The 20,251-nt window shown below is 45.0% G+C and overlaps 1 protein-coding gene across 1 annotated transcript; it reads left to right on the plus strand.

The window, feature by feature from the left end:
- The first annotated feature begins 11,536 nt into the window (after positions 1 to 11,536).
- Positions 11,537 to 19,559, plus strand: LOC144105404 (uncharacterized). The gene is made up of 8 exons (XM_077638523.1): positions 11,537 to 11,665; positions 12,226 to 12,307; positions 13,004 to 13,153; positions 14,582 to 14,845; positions 15,882 to 16,007; positions 16,789 to 17,112; positions 18,437 to 18,584; positions 19,411 to 19,559. Exons 2-7 carry the CDS (start codon positions 12,226 to 12,228, stop codon positions 18,550 to 18,552), a joined length of 1,062 nt encoding a protein of 353 aa, XP_077494649.1. The 5' UTR covers positions 11,537 to 11,665; the 3' UTR covers positions 18,553 to 18,584; positions 19,411 to 19,559.
- The last annotated feature ends 692 nt before the right edge of the window (positions 19,560 to 20,251 follow it).

The raw sequence follows: 20,251 nt of genomic DNA on the forward strand, positions 1-20,251 counted from the left end.
CCATGAGGGTGAGGCACGTAACGTAACACGCAGAACATAAATAAAAGCTGTGATCGAATTGCTTCGTAGTTGCGTGTACCGTGTTTTCACAAATACGCTTTGCGGTCTTATTTAAAAGGAAGTCTATTTTTTCAACCCAGGATCTGTGTTGATTTCCATCTCACCCATTGGCGTACGAAGAATCTGAAGGCAACGTCAGGGGTTGTGATAAGTATTTAGGGAGAACCTGAGGCTCATGTCTTTGCAGATATATTGAACCAAGTGCGTGTTGCGGGATACTGCAAAAATAGTACGAGCAATGCACAGTGCATTGCTTCATGTCAGTACGTAAGCGTGAGGCTCATGTCTTTGCAGATATATTGAACCAAGTGAGGGTTGTGGGATACTACAAAAATAGTACTAGCAATGCACAGTGCATTGCATCATGTCACTACGTAAGCGTGAGGCTCATGTCTTTGCAGATATATTGAACCAAGTGCGGGTTGTGGGATACTACAAAAATAGTACGAGCAATGCACAGTGCATTGCTTCATGTCAGTACGTAAGCGTGAGGCTCATGTCTTTGCAGATATATTGAACCAAGTGGGGGTTGTGGGATACTACAAAAATAGCATGAGAAATGCACAGTGCATTGCTTCATGTCAGTACGTACGCGTGAGGCTCATGTCTTTGCCGATATATTGAACCAAGTGCGTGTTGTGGGACACTGCAAAAATAGTACGAGCAATGCACAGTGCATTGCTTCATGTCAGTACGTAAGCGTATGCACGAAAAAAAACAGTAAGCTTTTGTGTGCAGGATAGCTAAACGTTCAGATTAAAATAATGACACCATTGCGTTACCTGTCTTTCTAATTATTGTATAATCCAGCTTTGGAAATGCCATTCGCGTAATGAGCAAATATCTTGTTCTAAATACTCGTAAGGTCTGTACACGTCGCCCCAAACACGTGGCCTGTATATTGCGCAATCGGAACCACAGAAAGCGTTCATATTGGCAACTTGTGGTGACGGCTTTCCGGCAGTGAGAAAGGCAGAGAAAATGGCTTCCAAAAAATGTTTATTGGTCTGACCTGTGACCACAAAAAAAAAAAAAAAACTGGATGACCAGGCGGCGGTGATAGCAACAAGCGTGCTCGGCGGTCGTTTAATAGAATGCCCGCTGCTCTAGGCCGTGCTCTATTTATAGCTAACAAACAACTTTCGAGATCTGGCGTGCAAAGCGACCACAACCTTCTCGACCCCAACAACGTTGGATCGGTTCCGCCTTGGTGCGGTTATTCGGGATCAATCTGGTGGCATTGAGGAATGATCAAGCAACCATTACAGAGCTTTGCGTCAACATTACAGCCCCCTGCACCTCCTGACTATCTTTCGACTTTATGGTACTGCGCAACAGAACTGCATGAGCCCGCTCAGTTGAAATTGTTCATATTAGGATTGCCCGTGTTTCCTTTCTCTGTGCATTGAGAAGTCAGTTCTTCAATTATTTTGGTAATACAGAAGTGCAGGCACTGATGCAAGAGCCTGTTATTATCCAGAACAACTCATGCGCTATTAAGCAGCGCAAAGCAGGCTTGCTAAACTGACTCAGCTGGCACATTGGGAAATATTTTTGTGAGTTGGACCTCGCCATAAAGTTCAACTATGTGTCTTTACCGCTGAAATTATTTTGAGGCTGTTCCAGCTCAATTTTGCCCTAACGTAAACAAAACGAAATGTAATTTGAACTTTATGCTGTAACCTTGAGGGCCGGGAAAAGAGGAAGAGGCTACCCATTGCTGCAAGAAATTCTTCTTTGTTGATTTCGGTCACGCTATTCTGATCTTGGTACAAAACTGAGATGTTTACAGATTAATTTTAAATCGTTGCCTAAGAGTAAAAATGCAGTTACTAGTTCTTACACGCTTATCGTTCAGCATAACAGAGGGACTACGTAATCTTACAGAACAAGATGAAGAAAATGTCGTTTTTATCTGCCCAACTGAGCAGGCTGATACTTATAACAATCAGATTACTAATGTATTATTATAATTATTAGTGTTTATTTGCCCATATTATACAATATGCCTTGGAGGAGACGCTGCAAATCATGCCTAACAACACAACGATAACTACTTATTACAAGAGACACAATTTTTGTGGCTGTTGTCTGACTTTATACAGAAAAAGGTTCCACAATATGAGTGAACGCAACGGCAATGAAGTGTGATCTCCCCTTACTACCTTTGTAATGAAGCATGCATTGTTGATAACATTTTGAGACATTTCTTTACGCAAGCATAGCTATACTACAGAACCTAAATCAACAAAAAATATAGAAGAAGACGTATCACAAGAAGGTACCCAGGAAATTCCACCCTTGCTTTCACTCCCTCCTTTATCCCTTCCCTTACGGCGCGGTTCAGGTGTCCAACGATATATGAGACAGATACTGTGCCATTTCCTTTCCCCCAAAACCAATTATTATTATTAAAGTCCACCATTTCGTGATATTGCACTGACGTTTTGTCCTTGTAAAAACTCTCCCACAAAAACCAGCAACAAATCAGCGTCCTCAGCAAGCAAAAGAAATTGCTGTTCATGAGTTACTTTGCACCTCTGTCTATAACTGGTAACTGTCAGCAGATGTTTATGCCCTTGGCGACATGTTAACATGTTTCTGGATCGCTGTGGTGACTCAGTGGTTATAGAGTTCGGCTGCAAGCTCGAAGTCGCGGCATCGAATTTTACGGAGGTGAAATGCAAAAACACTCGTGTGTAGTGCGGTGTCCGTGCGTGCTGAAGCAGTGTAGTTGGCCGAAATTCACCCAGATTCTCCCACTACAGCGTTTCTCATTGTCAACGTGTAGCGCCGGGATATTAAACCCCACTTACGAAAACAAAGACTCCACTTTTTTTCTATTTATCTGATGTTTGTCAGAAGCGAGAAGAATATGTATATCGACCATTTCCACGAAGAGATGTTCTTATACCAGGAGAATATGATTCTTACATATATGAATTGCCTTTCAGCATTTTTTTTTCACGATCATGCGGCTAGTCGCAGACAGGCCTTTAGCATCATCATGTCCAGCCTCAAATTTTTTACCTTCTGGTAGTCGCGGGATCGGTGGTTTATGACCACAGGTGGGCGTTTGACCTCAAAAATCTGGCCCTCACCTCAACCTCAAAAAGAATGTGCCGACCTCACTCAACCTTAACCTCATCAGTTGAGGTTAAGGTTGAGGTCTCCTTAGACGCCCTCACCTCACTTTTCCTGAGACCACTGCTGACCTCACTCAACCTCACCTCAACCTCAAATCGTGAGGTTAAGGTCGGCTGCTCGACCTCAGAAAACAAAAGAAAAACAAAACAAAAAGTGAGTAAGAAGTTTTTCAGTTAAAAACAATTCTGAGAATCCTGTGAGACAGGAAAGCCAAAATGATGATGGTGTTGTTTAATAAGGTGTGTACAGACACTTGATGTGCACGCAATAGGAGAAGCGTATAATCTGAGATGAACCCTCAGAGAGTATATGCCCTGCTGGCAGGTGTGTCCCATACGCGGTAACGACCAGTACGTCGGTGAGTACTTTAAATGTGTCAATACTTGGCCACCTGCTTCGTGTATACTTGTTCGTATTAGAAGCCTCTCGCTCATTCACGCACGAACCGGCAATTGACAAACACAGCCCTTCTACACCATCTTCCAGAAATTGGGAGGAGGGGGGAGGTATTCACGGTACTCTTTTCAGGCTTAAGAATAGTTACCGAATATAAATAAACTGGGCGTCGATCTACTTTCCAATGCGACGGTTATGCAGACGCACATCAGAATATTTCGATTTCCTAGCTCTAGCAGGCATAGCGAGAATGCTCTTTTCTGTCCTCTGTATGTTGCCTTCGAAAACACTTAATAAGCTGCGACTGTAGTATACCAACAGAGATATGTTGTATTTATGTCTGTGTAGAAGCGAGCGGTTTCTTTTATTAATGCGAAAGCATTAGATGGCTTACTTTCAAGGTCATATCCGCAAAAATCTGTCCACAAGAAACGGCACCATGCGACGTCACGAGCCGACGAGTCATGCGATGAAGATGATGACGTTACGCAGTTAATTCATGCTAATATAATTAGATAACGCTAAGACTAATTAGTATAATTAGCGATGACATCATGTGAGTGTGACGTCATACCAGGTCACGGGACAGCGATGTAATGCGCCATCAAACCTAGTCACGTGATGACGCTGTAATATGACATCGCACCTACTCACGTGACAACGATGTAATTTCTCCTCGTACCAGGCTCCCATTCACCCCCATTTCAAGATCCATTTGGATCCCACATTACTACACATGCGAGCATGACGCATTACAAAGAGTGCCCACAACCCGGTCCACATTAATGACATTCGGATTGCCCAGCACGTAAACGCGCCAGTTCTCATGTAGGACATACTGAAAAGGTGATGCAACGACACATGCCTTTACTCTCGAGATGATGGCAATGATGAGGATGCTAACAGTGTATCCTTATGAGCCCGGGGAAGTCTGATATGCCGCTACTAAATTAAAAGTTGCCAGAATATTGATAAAATATTGTACATTACCCATCAACCGAAGACAATTATTTTGCGGGAAAATAGGAATACGTGCAGCTGATAATTAAGCATGGTGATGTTGATGTTCCTGGGATGTCAGGACTCTCCCCCGTTTCCGCCACTTCCCTCTAGGAGCGATGATAATGGTTCTGAAATCCTGGGAATTCTCCGACGACTTAGTGAACCCGCGGCATTTTGAAAGAAAGGGCTAGATTACGTCTTCGATCACTGTGCCAACTATTAATATCACACGAGTCAAATCAACTGGCCTAGAGTGGGCAGCGGGAACCGCTCTCTCTATCAAGAGCACCACGGCTCTCCGCTCAAATTTACCCGCAGCGAAATATTTTTCCGAGCCCCCACACAGGGGGGGGGGGGGGGGAACCGCCTAAGTACTCATACGCCTCAACAGAATTCTGGGCACCATTTCGTCAATCAGCCTGAGACAAGCTGCTTGAATTCAGTCACTTGTTTGCCTTCACAACTGAACTAATCAATGGTGCGCCAGCATCCTCGACGAGCACCCCGCGAGCATTCTGCGAAACCGTTTAAGGTGACCGATGGGTCTCGGCAAAACAGTTAAAGGAAAGATAACGTGTAGTGCCTCGTCGTCTGCAAGGCAGGCCGCCAACCTAACAGATCGCATACGAGAAAAGAAAAAAAAAGAGAATGCGTAGAAACATACAAAGAAAAATCGCACACTAAAAAAAGAAGCGAACAACAGTGTGCCCCATTAAACGTCATATTAGAAGGTTTGAAACAGCTACTCAGCAGCACAGCGCGAGCATGTAATCGCTTCCATTCACACATGTTCATTAAAAGAAGGAAAAGGAATCAGCTACCACATCATCATACATTCATTATAGTTTTGCATTTTTTCGCCGCTGCAACACCGCTATGCTGGTGCGTTCGCCTCGTGTTGTGGTGTTTCGTCATAATAAGCGAATTTCCGAGAAGGAGCAAACAACAGGAGACCAAAGAGAGGTTATTCGGAAGGATAAAAAAGCGAAATTATATTTCCATCTTCTTGCATTACGGAGCGAGAATACACAGAATAGTGTGAGATTCGAAAGGGGAAGTCACCGATCAAAAGTTGACGGTGTTGCAGGTTTTTCTGACTTCGTGCTTTTCAGATCAAATCAGGAGGTGTCATTGTTAGGAACCACCTGAATTACACTCTTTCCTGTGCCGACTACTCCAGTTTCTGTTAGGTCAGTTTGTAATGTAGAGCAGGATCACTTTACTCGACTGTAAGGCAAGAGCCATGACGTCAGCGCCGACAACGAGCATGAACACGAAGCAGTCTTGCTAGGGGCCATCAGCACTGCGACGAATTTATTGCGTGCTTGCTGGACTGAATTTCTTTGTTTGCGGCATCAAACAAAGCTACCGCGGGTCAACGTGTGTTAGGTGCTTTGCGCGCTCCCAGGAGTTTGAGCCGACCGGGTGCTACACCAGCGGTGCAAGCGGGAGGGAGAGTGGCGTGCTGTGACAGCAACACTCCTTCCGGGACGACCAGAGGGGTGCGTCTTCCTGTAGGCTCGGACTGAACGGATATTACGGCGCAGCACCGGAAGCTAAGAGGGAACTGTGGCATCCGGTTGTCCAAACAGGCGAAACCGAACACCAAGCGTCATTGCACGAACACTGCGGCGATGGGCTGCAACTCTGCTTCGGAAGCGGCATTCGTCGGAGTAAGACGTGGCAACTGCAAAAAGTCTCGACCTCAAAATTTCGACCTCACTGAATGACGACCTCACTCAATCTCAAACTCACGTGTAAGGTTGAGGTCTGATTTGCTGACCTCAGAAAATTTCGAGCCGGCGCCGACCTCACCTCAACCTCACCTCATGACGTGAGGTTGAGGTCATTTTGAGGTTGAGGTCGACCTCATGAGGTCGAAACCTCATGAGGTTGCCCACCTCTGTTTATGACTGGCTTTTCCTCCATTTCTCACGAAACTGTAGTCCTCTACAGATTAGTTCAGAGTCTTGACGTATCTTCAAAACGAATAGGGCATCCAAACTTCCGGATCAACTAAAAATTCTACCTTTCTCTCCCAGCCTGCTTGTAAGCAGTGGCAGAGAACCGGCTGTTTCTCGTAGCAAGCACACATTCATCGTACCCTATGCAATGAAGCATCGCGACTCATGCATCTCACTTCCGACAAGGTTTCAAACAGTTCAGACAGCGTAACCCAGACTTACAGCGACTGTTCTTGGTCCAAGTTGGGGATGCCGTCCTCGGTTGATATTGGTCACGATGTTCTCCAAGGCCAGCATCAAAGGCAGCCACTATAAAGGCTTCCAATATAATCCACAGCACAAAGTTCACCGCGAACGGAGGTTCTCGGCATCGAGACCTCATGGCAAACCTCACAACCTGTTCGACAACTCAATCACGAAACTGACAAGACATCAGAGTCGCAAGTTGTTTGGATCATCATAGCCCCTAGGTGGCGTTGGGCCTAGCGGGATACCAGATTCAAGACTGAAGACGTCCGCCGGATTCGCGGCGGAACGGGCATGCATGCAAAAAAGATTTCAAGAACCGGCAACGCGTCACTGTTGGCAGGCGTGAGAAGACTTCGCGGGCACCGGTGCGATAAGCAAAACGAATGTTTTCGTGCGGACCCGGTTCACGCCTGGCCACCGACGTCACAATGACAGCACGCTAAGAAGGGCAAGGTTGGCCTGGCGTGCCAGACCTGCGCGGACGGAACGAAGACAAAATGGGTACAGGAAGTTGCTGCACGCTGCACGAAAAATATAGCTCTGTAATTTGTTGTTCTGTCCTTAGTTTTCTTGGTGCCCTTTTTAGTGTAGGTAGTTGCAACACCAGTGCGTACAGTCTCCGGTCCTAGATCGAGGAACATCCTCTGGGAGACAGTAACTATTTTTTTGCATCCTCTAGGTACTGGCTTCGAAGAGTACATACAAAGAAGTGTGGGGAAGACTCGTGTTGTCGAACCTGGTCTCCAACATGAGTGGCAGGAAGGAGGAGATGAGGACAAGGTTCAATGTTGGAGCTGCTCTGATCTGTCGGGGGAAAAACACGGGCATAGAGAAAAGGCCGCATGTTAAAGCGGGTGGGCTTTTGGACTTGAGAACAAGCCCAGTACGTGTGTATTCTGCCAAGACAGCGACCACACATGATAACGGGGATGCCAGTTTGGCTCATACGGCGATGTTTTGTGCGGTGTCATGGTGGTAACAGTGCTCGTGCTTTGGCGAATGTGCTTTTACCAGACCGAAGGGGGATATGCTTTAAAGAAGGCACTCGCATGAACATTGTAACCACATTGAATTACAGGCAGATTTCAGTTACTATCGCTTGGGAACTGCACACATTTGGTTTTCCTCACCACCGTCAGGCCATGTGATGGAGTCGGATTATCCGCGCCGGAAATGTAAAGAAGTTCACTGCTAACGAAACGTTATATACCCGAATCACGATTGACCATTAAACAGCCTGCGGATTAAGAATAGATCCCTTCTTCTTCTGTATTCAGTTAATAATTGGTTTTTGGGGAAACGAAATCGCGCAGTATCTGTCTCATATATCGTTGGAAACCTGAACCGCGCCGTAAGGGAAGGGATAAAGGAGTGAGTAAAAGAAGAAAGGAAGAAGGAGGTGCCGTAGTGGAGGGCTCCGGAATAATTTCGACCACGTGGGGATCTTTAGCGTGCACTGACATCGCACAGCACACGGGCGCCTTAGCGTTTTGCCTCCATAAAAACGCAGCCGCCGCGGTCGGGTTCGAACCCGGGAACTCCGGATCAGTAGCCGAGCGCTACTGAGCCACCGCGGCGCGTCTGCATCCAGTTAGACGCTACTACGAACCTGTTGCAAGTGAGGAAGAACACACAGATTGACCACTGCAAAAGCAGTATAGCAGTATTGTTCCAAAAAGGAAATGTCTATATTACAGCAAGAATGCAAGTTATGAACTCGCAGTTTATTATTCAAAATAAAACAAAACACCTTGGGAGATTATTGATTATTAAATCCTTCACTGTTGCGTCTTTTAACCTGATCGCATTGAAGCACTTTGCAACCATCTCATGCTATGAAATGACTGCGTTATGTGTAGAACGAACAAACTGAGTTGTTTTACCTGAGTGGAGGAACTGAGTTTGATTCAAAACTTGGCGCGTGTGAATTTCAAGTTATGCCGAGAGTCGTTAACCGTTATGCGTGAAACAATGACGTTGGTCTGATTGTGCCCACGCCTTGTCGTGTCCGGTGCTGCTTGCATTTCTATATGTTTAAGTTCTACGTTTTTGTGCGCACCCCCTCCCCCCACTATCCAAAGCGAGTAATTTCATGCAGGAAAACCGAGATGAACCTCGCTGTTTGGGACCCCCCACCCCAAAACGCCCCTCCAAGGGTGAACTATAAATCCTCCCTTGAATTTCAGTGCTTTTTTATTTTATTTTTACTGTGCCAGAAATTTCAGCACTTCTCGTGTTTCACTGCGACCGGAAGAACAGTAAAGTCCAGCTTTCTTGGATGCCTCTGTTAACTGTGAGGAAAATGAGGAATTTTGTAATGTACTGTTATATTGACAGGTGTGACCTATCCTTGGACGCACTGTGAAATCTACATTTTAAGGTTTTTCCTACGCTGGCATCGAGTAGTTAAAACTGCCGTAGAAAATTAATGAGGTGCGTTTTGGACAATAATTGTGAGGCAGCTGTGGAATACTGTAAGGTACTGTTATGGACATATTGATGAGAATGATCTAATATTCTGATGCGTAGCAAAATCTTGTTTTCGAGCGACAGCTCTACTTCACGACCAAAGCTACAAACGCCGATTCATCGCTGAAGCCTTGAACTTGAATAAATTGTATGACTGGCCTTCGGCTTTGGAATCTTCAGAGGCTGGCGCTTAACGAAGAAGACGACGAGAAGCGCCGAACGCTTGGTCCCGACCCCTGTCCTTCCGTCTTCCAATCTATCAGGCTACATCCTGTCACCACTCCTTTTCGTGTCGAAACTTTCCTGTATCCAGCAATTAACCGCCTGTGTCCTGGCCACTCCCCCGTAGTGGGTACGTGCCAGCAACGTCTGAGGCCTTCCTTCCTTCCTTCCTTCCTTCCTTCCTTCCTTCCTTCCTTCCTTCCTTCCTTCCTTCCTTCCTTCCTTCCTTCCTTCCTTCCTTCCTTCCTTCCTTCCTTCCTTCCTTCCTTCCTTCCTTCCTTCCTTCCTTCCTTCCTTCCTTCCTTCCTTCCTTCCTTCCTTCCTTCCTTCCTTCCTTCCTTCCTTCCTTCCTTCCTTCCTTCCTTCCTTCCTTCCTTCCTTCCTTCCTTCCTTCCTTCCTTCCTTCCTTCCTTCGTGCGTGCGTGCGTGCGTGCGTGCTCTGGACTGACCGCTGCCTCTGGTCTTTAACTGGACTGTACCGCTGGTTGTTCGCGACGCAGTGCTTTGCAAAACGCAGTGCTTATTACAAATTAAAATATTGCCGCGACTGGGATTCGAACCCGCGCCTGTGCGAACAGATCAGCTTCGCTGGCCACCGCACGAGAGCACAACACAATAGTAGCCGGTCATGCCTGTGTTAAACTGGTACACACTCTCGCGCTGTGCATTGCACATCGTCCTCATCCGCTTCCATCTGCCGCGCGGACAGATCATCATCATCATCATCAGCCTGGCTACGCCCACTGCAGGACAAAAGCCTCTCCCATGTCTCTCCAATTAACCCTGTCCTTTGCCAACTGCGGCCACCAATCCCCGCCGACTTCTTAATCTCATTCGCTCCATATAACTGTCTGCCGCCACTTGCTACACTTGCCTTGTACGCTTGCGAACGATCAAATCACCTTAACCTAGATCAGAGCTTAACCTGAGTCTAATATCGTCGCCAGACGTGCCGACGACCCGGCAACGCAAAACCATGAGCCAATAAGACTGAGCACATGCTTTAATAATAATAATAATAACTTCTTTATTTCCATCAGTGATGGAGGAGACTGCGAGTAAAAGTCGCTTTAGAGGCAAGCGACTTGACTAGAGCCCGCAGCCTCCTTTACAAGGCAAACAGCGATTGAGCAGGAGATATACATAGCAATTGACCACATGTGAAATTTGCACAAAAAATAAACTCAAAAACACAAATTACCTGAAAAACGCTCTTCAGTTATTTAAGAAAGATTGAGTGACAAAGTGTTGACGTAAAGCTCGTACATCAGTTATATAAATATCAAGACTTGATTTCAGAAACAAATTTAAAAGTGTGGGTAGTGTGTATGACATCTTTTGTGTGGAATAATTGGCACGCGGAGTGACTACCTTCCACTGTTCCGTACACCTTGTGATGTAAGAATGTGTGTTCCTGGTGAGATTAGATAACTCATGAAGTTATCTTTCACATGACTACCCGGTTTAACTACGTTAAAACCTTGCCATTTTTAAAATTTTTTTTCCTGCCCTCGTACCGAGTAGATAAGACTTCCATAGAAAACCAACGGGGTGAGTTTTCGACAATAAATAGCAGATAACTACAAGCGCCCTAAGGAGAAAGCAGCCGGTATATTTTTGTTGCTTTGGTGCAATCCCACGATATTTCAGAACCCTTATTTCATGAAAAAAAACTTCGCGTTGAAAAAAATACGATTTTCCAGAACTGCTAGGGTACGCATTCTTTGCGTGTCTTCTTAACCAGCAAAACGATCAGTCTGAATTACCGAAGAACGAAATTCGCCCACGGAAAAACAGGGCGATTCTAAATGTAAACAGAGCGACGAAAAAAACGCAAAACGGAAACACGAAACGGAACGAACAGCAACAGACCCGGAGTAGGCGAGGAAGAAGGAAGGAAGGAAGCAGCGGCGAAGGGGACGTGCAAGATCGTTGACCGTGAAACCTTCTCGCCCTCGGCCTCGGCGCCGGACGCGCGAAAGAAAACACAAGATGCAAAAGCGACGTTTCGGCTGTTTGACCTGCTCCTCTGCGGTTGGCTTCCGGGAGAAGGCAGCGCCGGTGACGAGCTGCGGCCTTAAAACGACCACCTTGGCTCGCCCAGCTCCTCAGTCTGGTCTGCAGCACCCAGACTGGATTCAGCGCCGACACTCGAGGTGAGAAGCGGATTCGCGCCGACTTCGCTTTATTTTTGTCCCGCCCGCTGACGGTGGTGATGTGAGGAATTACGCGGCCTGATCTCCTGCGAAAAGATGGAAGGCATAAATCTTTCAAGAGATTAACAGCCGCTGTATCGTGGGTCATAGTGGGTCTATTAGGCTTCTAGTAATAACCGGGCCGGAAGCTCTTGTGAATCATTATGTGAGGAAAGTGTGTGGAATGACGTGATAAAATGCCCTACATTTTTTTATTACCTTCGAGATACGTTCTTCTTTATCGACTTCCCAAGGTATGCCCACCAAATTGGTCATGCGATGAATGTTTTTCACTGCCGTAAATGTATCAATAATCGTTACAAACATAGGCCGAATTCTTTCCAGAAATGTTTCATACTTATTGAAGGAACCATATTCGAACAGTCGTTACTTTCCTGAGTCCACCAAAGCCGATGTTTCTGTATTAGAATCTCGATGCTGATTTTAAATTGGTATCGGGGCAGCGTTCTTTTATTGGTCGGGTCACTTGGTTCGTTGCATCAGAGACATATTGCTTCCAGATGCCGAGAATCCTGTGGGCGCTTCTCGTGGGCATTGCACTCCTGGGCCTCGCCGAAGCACAGACATCAAGACCACAGCTGAGTGAGTAAAAGTTGATTCGAGAATCGAGACTCATTCCTCAAAAGGTTGCGAGATGAATGTGTGAAGTAAATATGCTCTCAGCTCGCTACAGGCAACATTATTTTTTAAATCAGTACTGAATGCTTCACACAATACCCTAAGAATATGGGCGCGTTGCTTACTCGTAAACATCTTGGGCAAGAAAAAAAAACTTTTTGGAGCATGAAAACAACTTAACTGTGCAATGTACTTGTCAGCGTTACACGCCCAACATTTTTGGACAAAAGCATTTTTGAACGGGGAAGAGTTTATGAACGCAATTTTTTATATATTGTAAAATTTCACTATAGCAATCAATATAACCGCAGATCTCCCGTCGGCAGGCTTGTATTTTTTATATTAACGTGTTTGCTATCATCAAAAGCATTCCCCATTAGTTTTCTATGACAGTCTTAATTGTTCGGTGCGAGCGATGGTAACGCCAGAAATATTTTGCTACATATCGGAAGAATGGAACATTATGTTTAATATCTCGATATCGGTACTTTACAACTTATCAATATTCAAATTTTTTTTCGAACAATGCTGGACATGCTCTAGAAAAAATCGGTGAACTAAAGGAGACGTTAAACTGACATCACTGACATCGGCACTACGTCATTTGATGCCTCTGGAGAAGAGGCTTTACTGCATGGGTAACCATTCCTACTTTCGCAGGCGGATACTTCACATTTCTGCGATACCGAAACCAGGCCTGTGAAGGCAAGTACGGCCAGAATGGGACCTGCGTCACGGAACAAGAGTGCGGTGCCAAGCAGGGAACAGACATTGGACGCTGCGCTGAAGGCTACGGAGTCTGCTGTCGAGGTGAGAGCTGGACTGGCGTGCGGTGCTTGAACGGTCACAATTAACGCAATAGTTCATTTCCAATCCCCTAATGCCCTTTCTGCATGCATATGCTGGCAATATCCTCGCATCAGGGTACTAAATATTCGCTGCTCTGATCTTTCTCGCGTGAAATATAATAGGAAATCATAAACCGTGTACAATAGTTGTCCTTTCTCGGTATGGTTTCTCCGAGAACCTTGGAGCGAAAATGCTCTCCTAGTCTTTTGCCTCCATGCTGACTAAGAACCACATATTAGTTCATATATTAAAAGCTCATATAATATCGCACAGTTTCAATGTGCTTAGCTTTCCGGGTCACCACCTTAACCTATACATATTTTAACGTTTAATTCTACCTTTGGTATCCAGCACAATGTCTTGTACTTCTGAAATGAAATATTGTTAGAAACCGGTATTACTAGCAAACGTTTCCAAACCCTATAATTAAGTTCAACGAAATGAACTGCTGGCTGGCAGCTATACCCCTTTTTTCGAAAGTCCGGCCGGCAAACCAGCACTACAAAGAGGAAAACAATGCCAAGCCATGCATTGGTAATATTCTTGAATGGGACACATATGGAAGAAAAAGTTGGCACATTTACTGTTTCTGCCAATGCGGAAAACGTAAATTACTCGCTGCAGCCTAGCCCGTCGCGGTGGCTCAGTAGTTAGGGCGCTCGAGTACTGATCCGGAGTTCCCGGGTTCGAACCCGACCGCGGCGGCTGCGTTTTTTATGGAGGAAAAACGCTAAGGCGCCCGTGTGCTGTGCGCTGTCAGTGCACGTTAAAGGTCCCCAGGTGGTCGAAATTATTCCGGAGCCCTCCACTACGGCACCTATTCTTCCTTTCTTCTTTCACTCCCTCCTTTATCCCTTCCCTTACGGCGTGGTTCAGGTGTCCAAAGATATATGAGACAGATACTGCGCCACTTCCTTTCCCCAAAAAAACCAATTATTATTATTATTATTGCAGCCTAGACCTGACTCTAGCTGTTGTTCTTCCCTGGCTTGGTGCGCCAAGCAAAGCACTCGCACGTCCTCGAAAAGCACTAATCAAAAGCACTGATTATCCTGAATACCTTACCGGGCAGAGTGGCTTTTAAAGACACAGCATCGAAAAAAAAACACTCTTTCCAGGCTAAATATGCAACCGATAATTGAAAAACGCTGTTTGTTCGTGTGTCTGGGGCAAAGTAGAGTTTCATGGCATAGCTGAGAGTAGTACATCATTCGTGATTTGATCACTGCTAGACAAAGCCTTCTTATCATGACTCTCGTGTTCTGTCAAGGTATTTGGTCTGTTTTACGAATATATGTAAGGTCGTCAGTGCCCGCAATAGAGTTGCCTAAAGTAATGCCTGACTACTGTTTGTCTCGTTCTTTCACCTCCCCATAAATCCATCAACAGTGAGCTTCACATGCAACATGGTAAGCAGCGTGAACGAGACGGAGTTCGTGAACCCAAGCTACCCGAGTGGCGAGGTGGGCACTGGCACCTGCGAGGTGACCATCACCAAGACGCCCGACATCTGCCAGCTGCGGCTCGACTTTCTCGAGTTCAGCCTGGCGCCGCCCGACGAGCAGGGACTCTGCAACGTCGATTCCTTCATGGTTCGCAGCACAGTGGGCGAAAACCTGCCTCAGTTGTGCGGAGAGAATAACGGGCAGCACTGTGAGTTCCCATCCTTTTGAATCTATTTAGAATGTACATTAGAAGTGTACACATTTTGGGATATGTGCAGCGTGAAATGCACAGTGTACAAGTAGGTACATGCATATAGTGAAAAAAATGCTGCGCGCAGTATACTTATGCAAGTTTAGAGCCACGAACCATCTGGTGGTTGCGAGCAAATTCTCATTGAACAGGAAGCTACCGTGTTCCAGACGCGAGAATTGGAGGCAGTCTTTGCCAGTTTGTTTGCCCGGAGAGCTTTCACGCATAATTCGTTAACTAAACGACGTTTTAACAGGTTGCTGAGACTTGGCAGTCGGGCTACACTGAGAGGTCACGCATAAAAGCAGCTCGGTAGCTAAAGTTTAGTCTAGTGGAATCCTACAGCTGCTAGACGTACTCTAACTATACTGCGATAAAGAACATATAAACGCAGCAGAGGATGAATGTGTTCCCTCATTTGCCGTATTGCAGGTTTATATGTTTCTTTTTTTTGTGACGACCACCTGCAAGTTGCTGTCAGAAGGTTCAGCGGGAAAGGCCTGACAGGCAAACCTCGATGTGTTGTGTTTAGAATTCAGTATGACAGTCTCATACATTTGTCACGCCACGGTATACATTGTACCGGTACCTGATAGTTTAATATATTTAAATCAATGTTTGGGATATTCCACCTCCGCTTTTTTAGCTTGGCTTGACATCATCCAGCAGTAGCTGGCACCAGCTAAGAGGATGACAATGTTGATTAGATAAATAATGTTGCACAAAATCAGATACCGCAGCTGCGGTAATGAACACTTTCTCTTTGTTGCAAGAATTACGGTACTATTTCCAAAAAGGAGTCATGAGAAAGAACTATAAGATATTTTAATGCAGCTGTTTTCAAACTGCACATAATTTGTCCCAGTTATTTCTCTTGGCAATAAGAATGATGTGTTAACACACTGCTCGATATGTGACAAACACTGTTAAAGACTAAGATACAGTTTTCAATAACTGCCATTTAATGACAATAATAACTCGATATGTCATGCAGTGTACGTCGACATGGGCCGGCAGTCAGGCAACCCCGTCGTGCTTAGTGTGATCAGCAGAGGAGGCAAGCGCCCGAGACGATGGAGGATCAAGATCAGCATGATACAGTGCGGAAGTCTAGACATCGGTAAGTCACAAGCCTTGGGCTCCAGACCACCATCTCGACTTTTCGACGACAGGACCTTGATCGAAGCGGAAGCACATCGTCAACTATAACGATTACTTCACAAGCTTGAACTGACGAAAAGAATGGCACAATTCGTTGCCTAAGACAAAACAAGGACGAATGGTTCTTCGCGTGTTTATTAAGAGATCTGAGTTACATATTGTAACAAGGCGATAATGCGTAAGTTCAAAGGTCTGACAAGAATGAAAGGCCTTTCTCGTCTTTTTAAAGGACGTGCTCATGCAGGGACTCGCAATCTCCACAACTGCATCACCGTTATTGTTAGTCACCACTTGAACCCTGTATTTTGGCGAAATGTGTTATGTGGATTTCCTAAGAGTATCCTCGTAGAGTAATTGTGCATGCTTATTAATGAAAGACTAAATCACACCAGATAATGTTTCAAAGTATGAAAAATAGATTTCGGTGTTCATACGATAAAATTGACAGAAGAAAGAACACCAGACACTGGTAACTGGGAGGCGTACAAAACTTGCAGTCATAGTTCTGTACTGGATCCTTAGAGGCGAACTACATCGTCGTCGCCATGAACACAGTAGCTCGTGTCCGAAAACTCTAGCATCCGCCAGCTGTCCAAGAAGAACGCTGAACAGTAAGGGACGCGTCTGCCATCTGTAGTCACTTGGTCCTGGTGCTTATACCTAGACCTCTGAAAGACCTATGACCAGACAACACCTTTGGCCAAGCACAGACCTATATTAGCTATCTTTGCTTGTTACAGTGCCCCCAGGATGTCTTCAGTACTTCCGCAGTCCGAGTGCCATTGTCAGGAGCTTCAACTACGGTCCACCGGTGGACAGCAAGGTCCGCTACCTGAGCGGACTTCGCTACTCCATCTGCCTGCGCGTTGAAGAGAACTTCTGCTCCATAAAGTGGGAGACGGAGACGAACTCGTCCTTCTCGTGGGGACAGCCCACGTACGAAGACAACGTGGTGGCGTGCCGAGACGACTTCATCACCGTCGACCAGGGATCGACGTACGGCATGGGACCGGGAGAAGACAGGTTCTGCGGCACCAGACTTCACGAGAAAAACGTGCTCATATGTAAGTGGCATTTCCTCCCAAGTTATCTGTTTGATAACACGCAAATGGGTCTGATGGAATGCGGATATTGTTGGCGTGGCTCTCGCCGATAGCATGCAGTCTCTCTTTTTTTTTAAATTTATCCATTAACTTCCTTTTCTAAAGAGTATTGGGAAAAAGCCAGCACCTACGTTTTGTTGGTTTTTAATAAAAGACTGTTGATTCCTTTCAGTGGCAGGCATAACAACAGGTGTACGAAAGGTTCCAAAGTAAACTGTTTTCTCGGACAAAATTGGGTCAACAATAACAACACTATCTAAATACAGCCCAACTAGGCGCCGCCAATAACACCATGAACTTTTGACACTCGTTCGATAAGAAAGACTGCAGCTCACGACTCTGCTATATTTATAAGTAAGAAGCTTGCATCGTCGATAATCTCATTGCTATTTGTAGAAATAGACGTACATCGGCGGGATCATTCGCGACCTCTCTAGGTAACGGGCCTTGTGAACACAAGCTGAAAATGATAATGCCTTGCACTTACGGCGATGATGGAATAAACAGCAAACATAATAATATATCAGTGCAGTATTGAGTGCCTTTTCAGTATGCTATAAAAGAACATCCCAGTTTTTTTTTTTACAAACAGCTTCAATAAGGAATAAAATTTTTGTTAACCAAAGAGTATGTTCTAAAAGTGCGTCCGAAATAAAGTAGACACAAGATTAGTGCCTATTCTCTACTGTATTCAGTGGTAAAGCCTTGCTTTCTTCCTCTTTATCCAGTGTTGAGAGATGTTTTTGTTGTTGTTAGTGGCTATTACAAGCCATTTTTCAGCACATGGATCTCAAGTCTGTAGTTCCCTAATGAGCTGCTGTACGTCATGACTACTTTCAACCGGTATCAGCCGGTAGTGATAATGTGCGTGAGCTCCTGATCGCCACGCAAGTTTTTGGCTGTATTAACTTTTTTAACTGGCGTATCAATAGTCTTTCAGTTGAGTTTATCAGCAGAACATCATTAACGAAAAAGGTGAAATGGCGTACTGCCAGCAGAGATTAAAATCAAACTCCAGTCACTTCCTAGAAAGAGCCATTTCATTGGCTAGCGTCTCTGAAGGTCCCTTGATGTATAAAACTCTCATTACCGTATACAAAAGACGTCTTTGCATGTACTGTTGTATCTTAATTTTCATGTGTAATTATGCAGATCGTCTGCTTTCATACAAGCGCCCACGTCAATGTTTTTTTTAATCGTTTGGTGTACAAGTTAGACACTTTAGAAGCGAGCGAAGATGCTTGCATGGTCTAAATGTAACAGCATCCGCATCTTTCATTTGCAGCACACAGCAAACCATTTATGCTCAGGGTCAAGTCAAACATGGACGCCGTTGCCAACTCTCAGGAGAATCAGCACGGGTTTTCTCTCCGCTACACCCAGCTGCCCTGCGTCGATTGACATGGAGATCCCTGGTCCACAAAGTCCCCATAGTGAGTATATTTAGATGTATTTTTGAACACTTCAAATAGCACGCTGTGCGTCATGCGATCCCTTGCCTAGCTTTCGTGTTCATGCCTCATCTTTGACTACCTTTTATTTTCAAGGAAAGAAAGGTGAAATATCTCAACAACTGAGAATGTTCAAAAACCTGGCGCGCTTGTACCTTGGACGTGTGATATTCGTGACTTGCATTCTCGTAGTCTTTTCGAGCACCAATCACCGTGACTAGTTTCTAAACATGTTCATTGGTCATGAGTTGATATTCGTTACGTGTGCTTTCGATGGACCATTAACTACCGACTGATTAATCACGTATTATGAATTTAATACGAGCGTATTTGTGATGCTCTCAGCTTACAGAAGGAATTCCATATTATGGAGCATAATCTTTTTAGACAACATGTTTTCTTTTCCGAACAGGGGGTGGGCTTAAGTGCAAATGCATACAAATTAGTGTAAATGAGGGACAAGTGTCCGATATACCGACATCAGCATACGCGTATCTTGATATACCGCTTACCAATATCGTTCAATATCTCTCAACGGTGTCAAGTGATCAGTATTTTACGCCGAGTGTACATAGTGCAAGCGTATGCGCAAACGTCCGTAGGACTCTACATAAATATACATGTGGCGTCAGCATACCACATACAATTTAAGTTATTGACAGCCTCTCGGAAGCCCAACAGTACCCGAAATGTGAACGTTGTATGATCAATATAGAAGTGAAGATGTAAACACGCCTAAGGTATTAGTATGCTTTGGCACGCACATGCCCGAATGTCATTGTTGACTCCAGTTTTTCTCATCTTCCAGGTGGACCAGGAGAGAAGAAGAAATAGAGAGAAGAGAGGCAGCGAAGTGACGAAGGGGACAATTGGACAGTGTCATCGCCTTTCAGCCATCCAGCCCCAAGCCATAAGATATTTATTTCTCACCTCCAGAATGCAATAAATCAATTCGCTCTCGAGAACCCTGCTTTGTTCCGTCGTTCTTGACTCATAAAACGCTGTCACTTTCGTGTTTCTAATCGTGATACTGCGTTCTGTTGAGCAAAAATTGGGACGTTTGCTTGCTGCTACTTAAGATCTGGATGAACAAGAGAAAAACTGCAATGTAGACCAAAGTATTCCCAAAGTATGACGCCATGAGGTAATATTTGCAACATCGCAGTCTGTAAGATGTAATATTTTTTTTTTCACTATGATTAGTAGTACTGCGGCAGCCATGGCTGCGGTGATAATTATTGCTTGTTTTTCAGGTAGGAATACACGCACGAAAGAGTGCGTTTAGATTGACAGTCTTGATTACAACCAAGACAGGAAATGTATGAGCTTGCAACGCATGTGGACCTTATATGCTTTAACATATAAGGACTATCTTTACTGATTTGTACTAGCACGCTTGCAACGTGATTTAGAGTGCATTAAAATGTGAAGTATGCGAATTGTGACATAAAGCAGACTTTTACAGCATTGATTTCATCATCCACAGTCTCAAAGTTATCGATTCATTCAGTATGCTCGTTTTCAATGGTACCCAAAATGTAACCGACAATTGCAGAGCCGTGTTCCTCATTGAAGTGCATCATTTAGAGTGTATAGCTTCCTTAGGAAATGTAAAAGGTTGTACGGTCGATAAATTTTTTTCAACATCT

The sequence above is a fragment of the Amblyomma americanum genome, chromosome 9 (genome assembly GCF_052857255.1).
Source record: "Amblyomma americanum isolate KBUSLIRL-KWMA chromosome 9, ASM5285725v1, whole genome shotgun sequence".
Taxonomy (NCBI): domain Eukaryota; kingdom Metazoa; phylum Arthropoda; class Arachnida; order Ixodida; family Ixodidae; genus Amblyomma; species Amblyomma americanum.

Excerpts from the sequence above, each read along its gene's own strand:
- LOC144105404 (XM_077638523.1), top strand. The coding sequence starts at position 12,226 with ATGCCGAGAATCCTGTGGGCGCTTCTCGTGGGCATTGCACTCCTGGGC. Across the intron at positions 13,154-14,581 it reads CTACGGAGTCTGCTGTCGAG|TGAGCTTCACATGCAACATG; the intron begins GTGAGAGCTGGA and ends ATCCATCAACAG. Across the intron at positions 16,008-16,788 it reads GTGCGGAAGTCTAGACATCG|TGCCCCCAGGATGTCTTCAG; the intron begins GTAAGTCACAAG and ends TGCTTGTTACAG.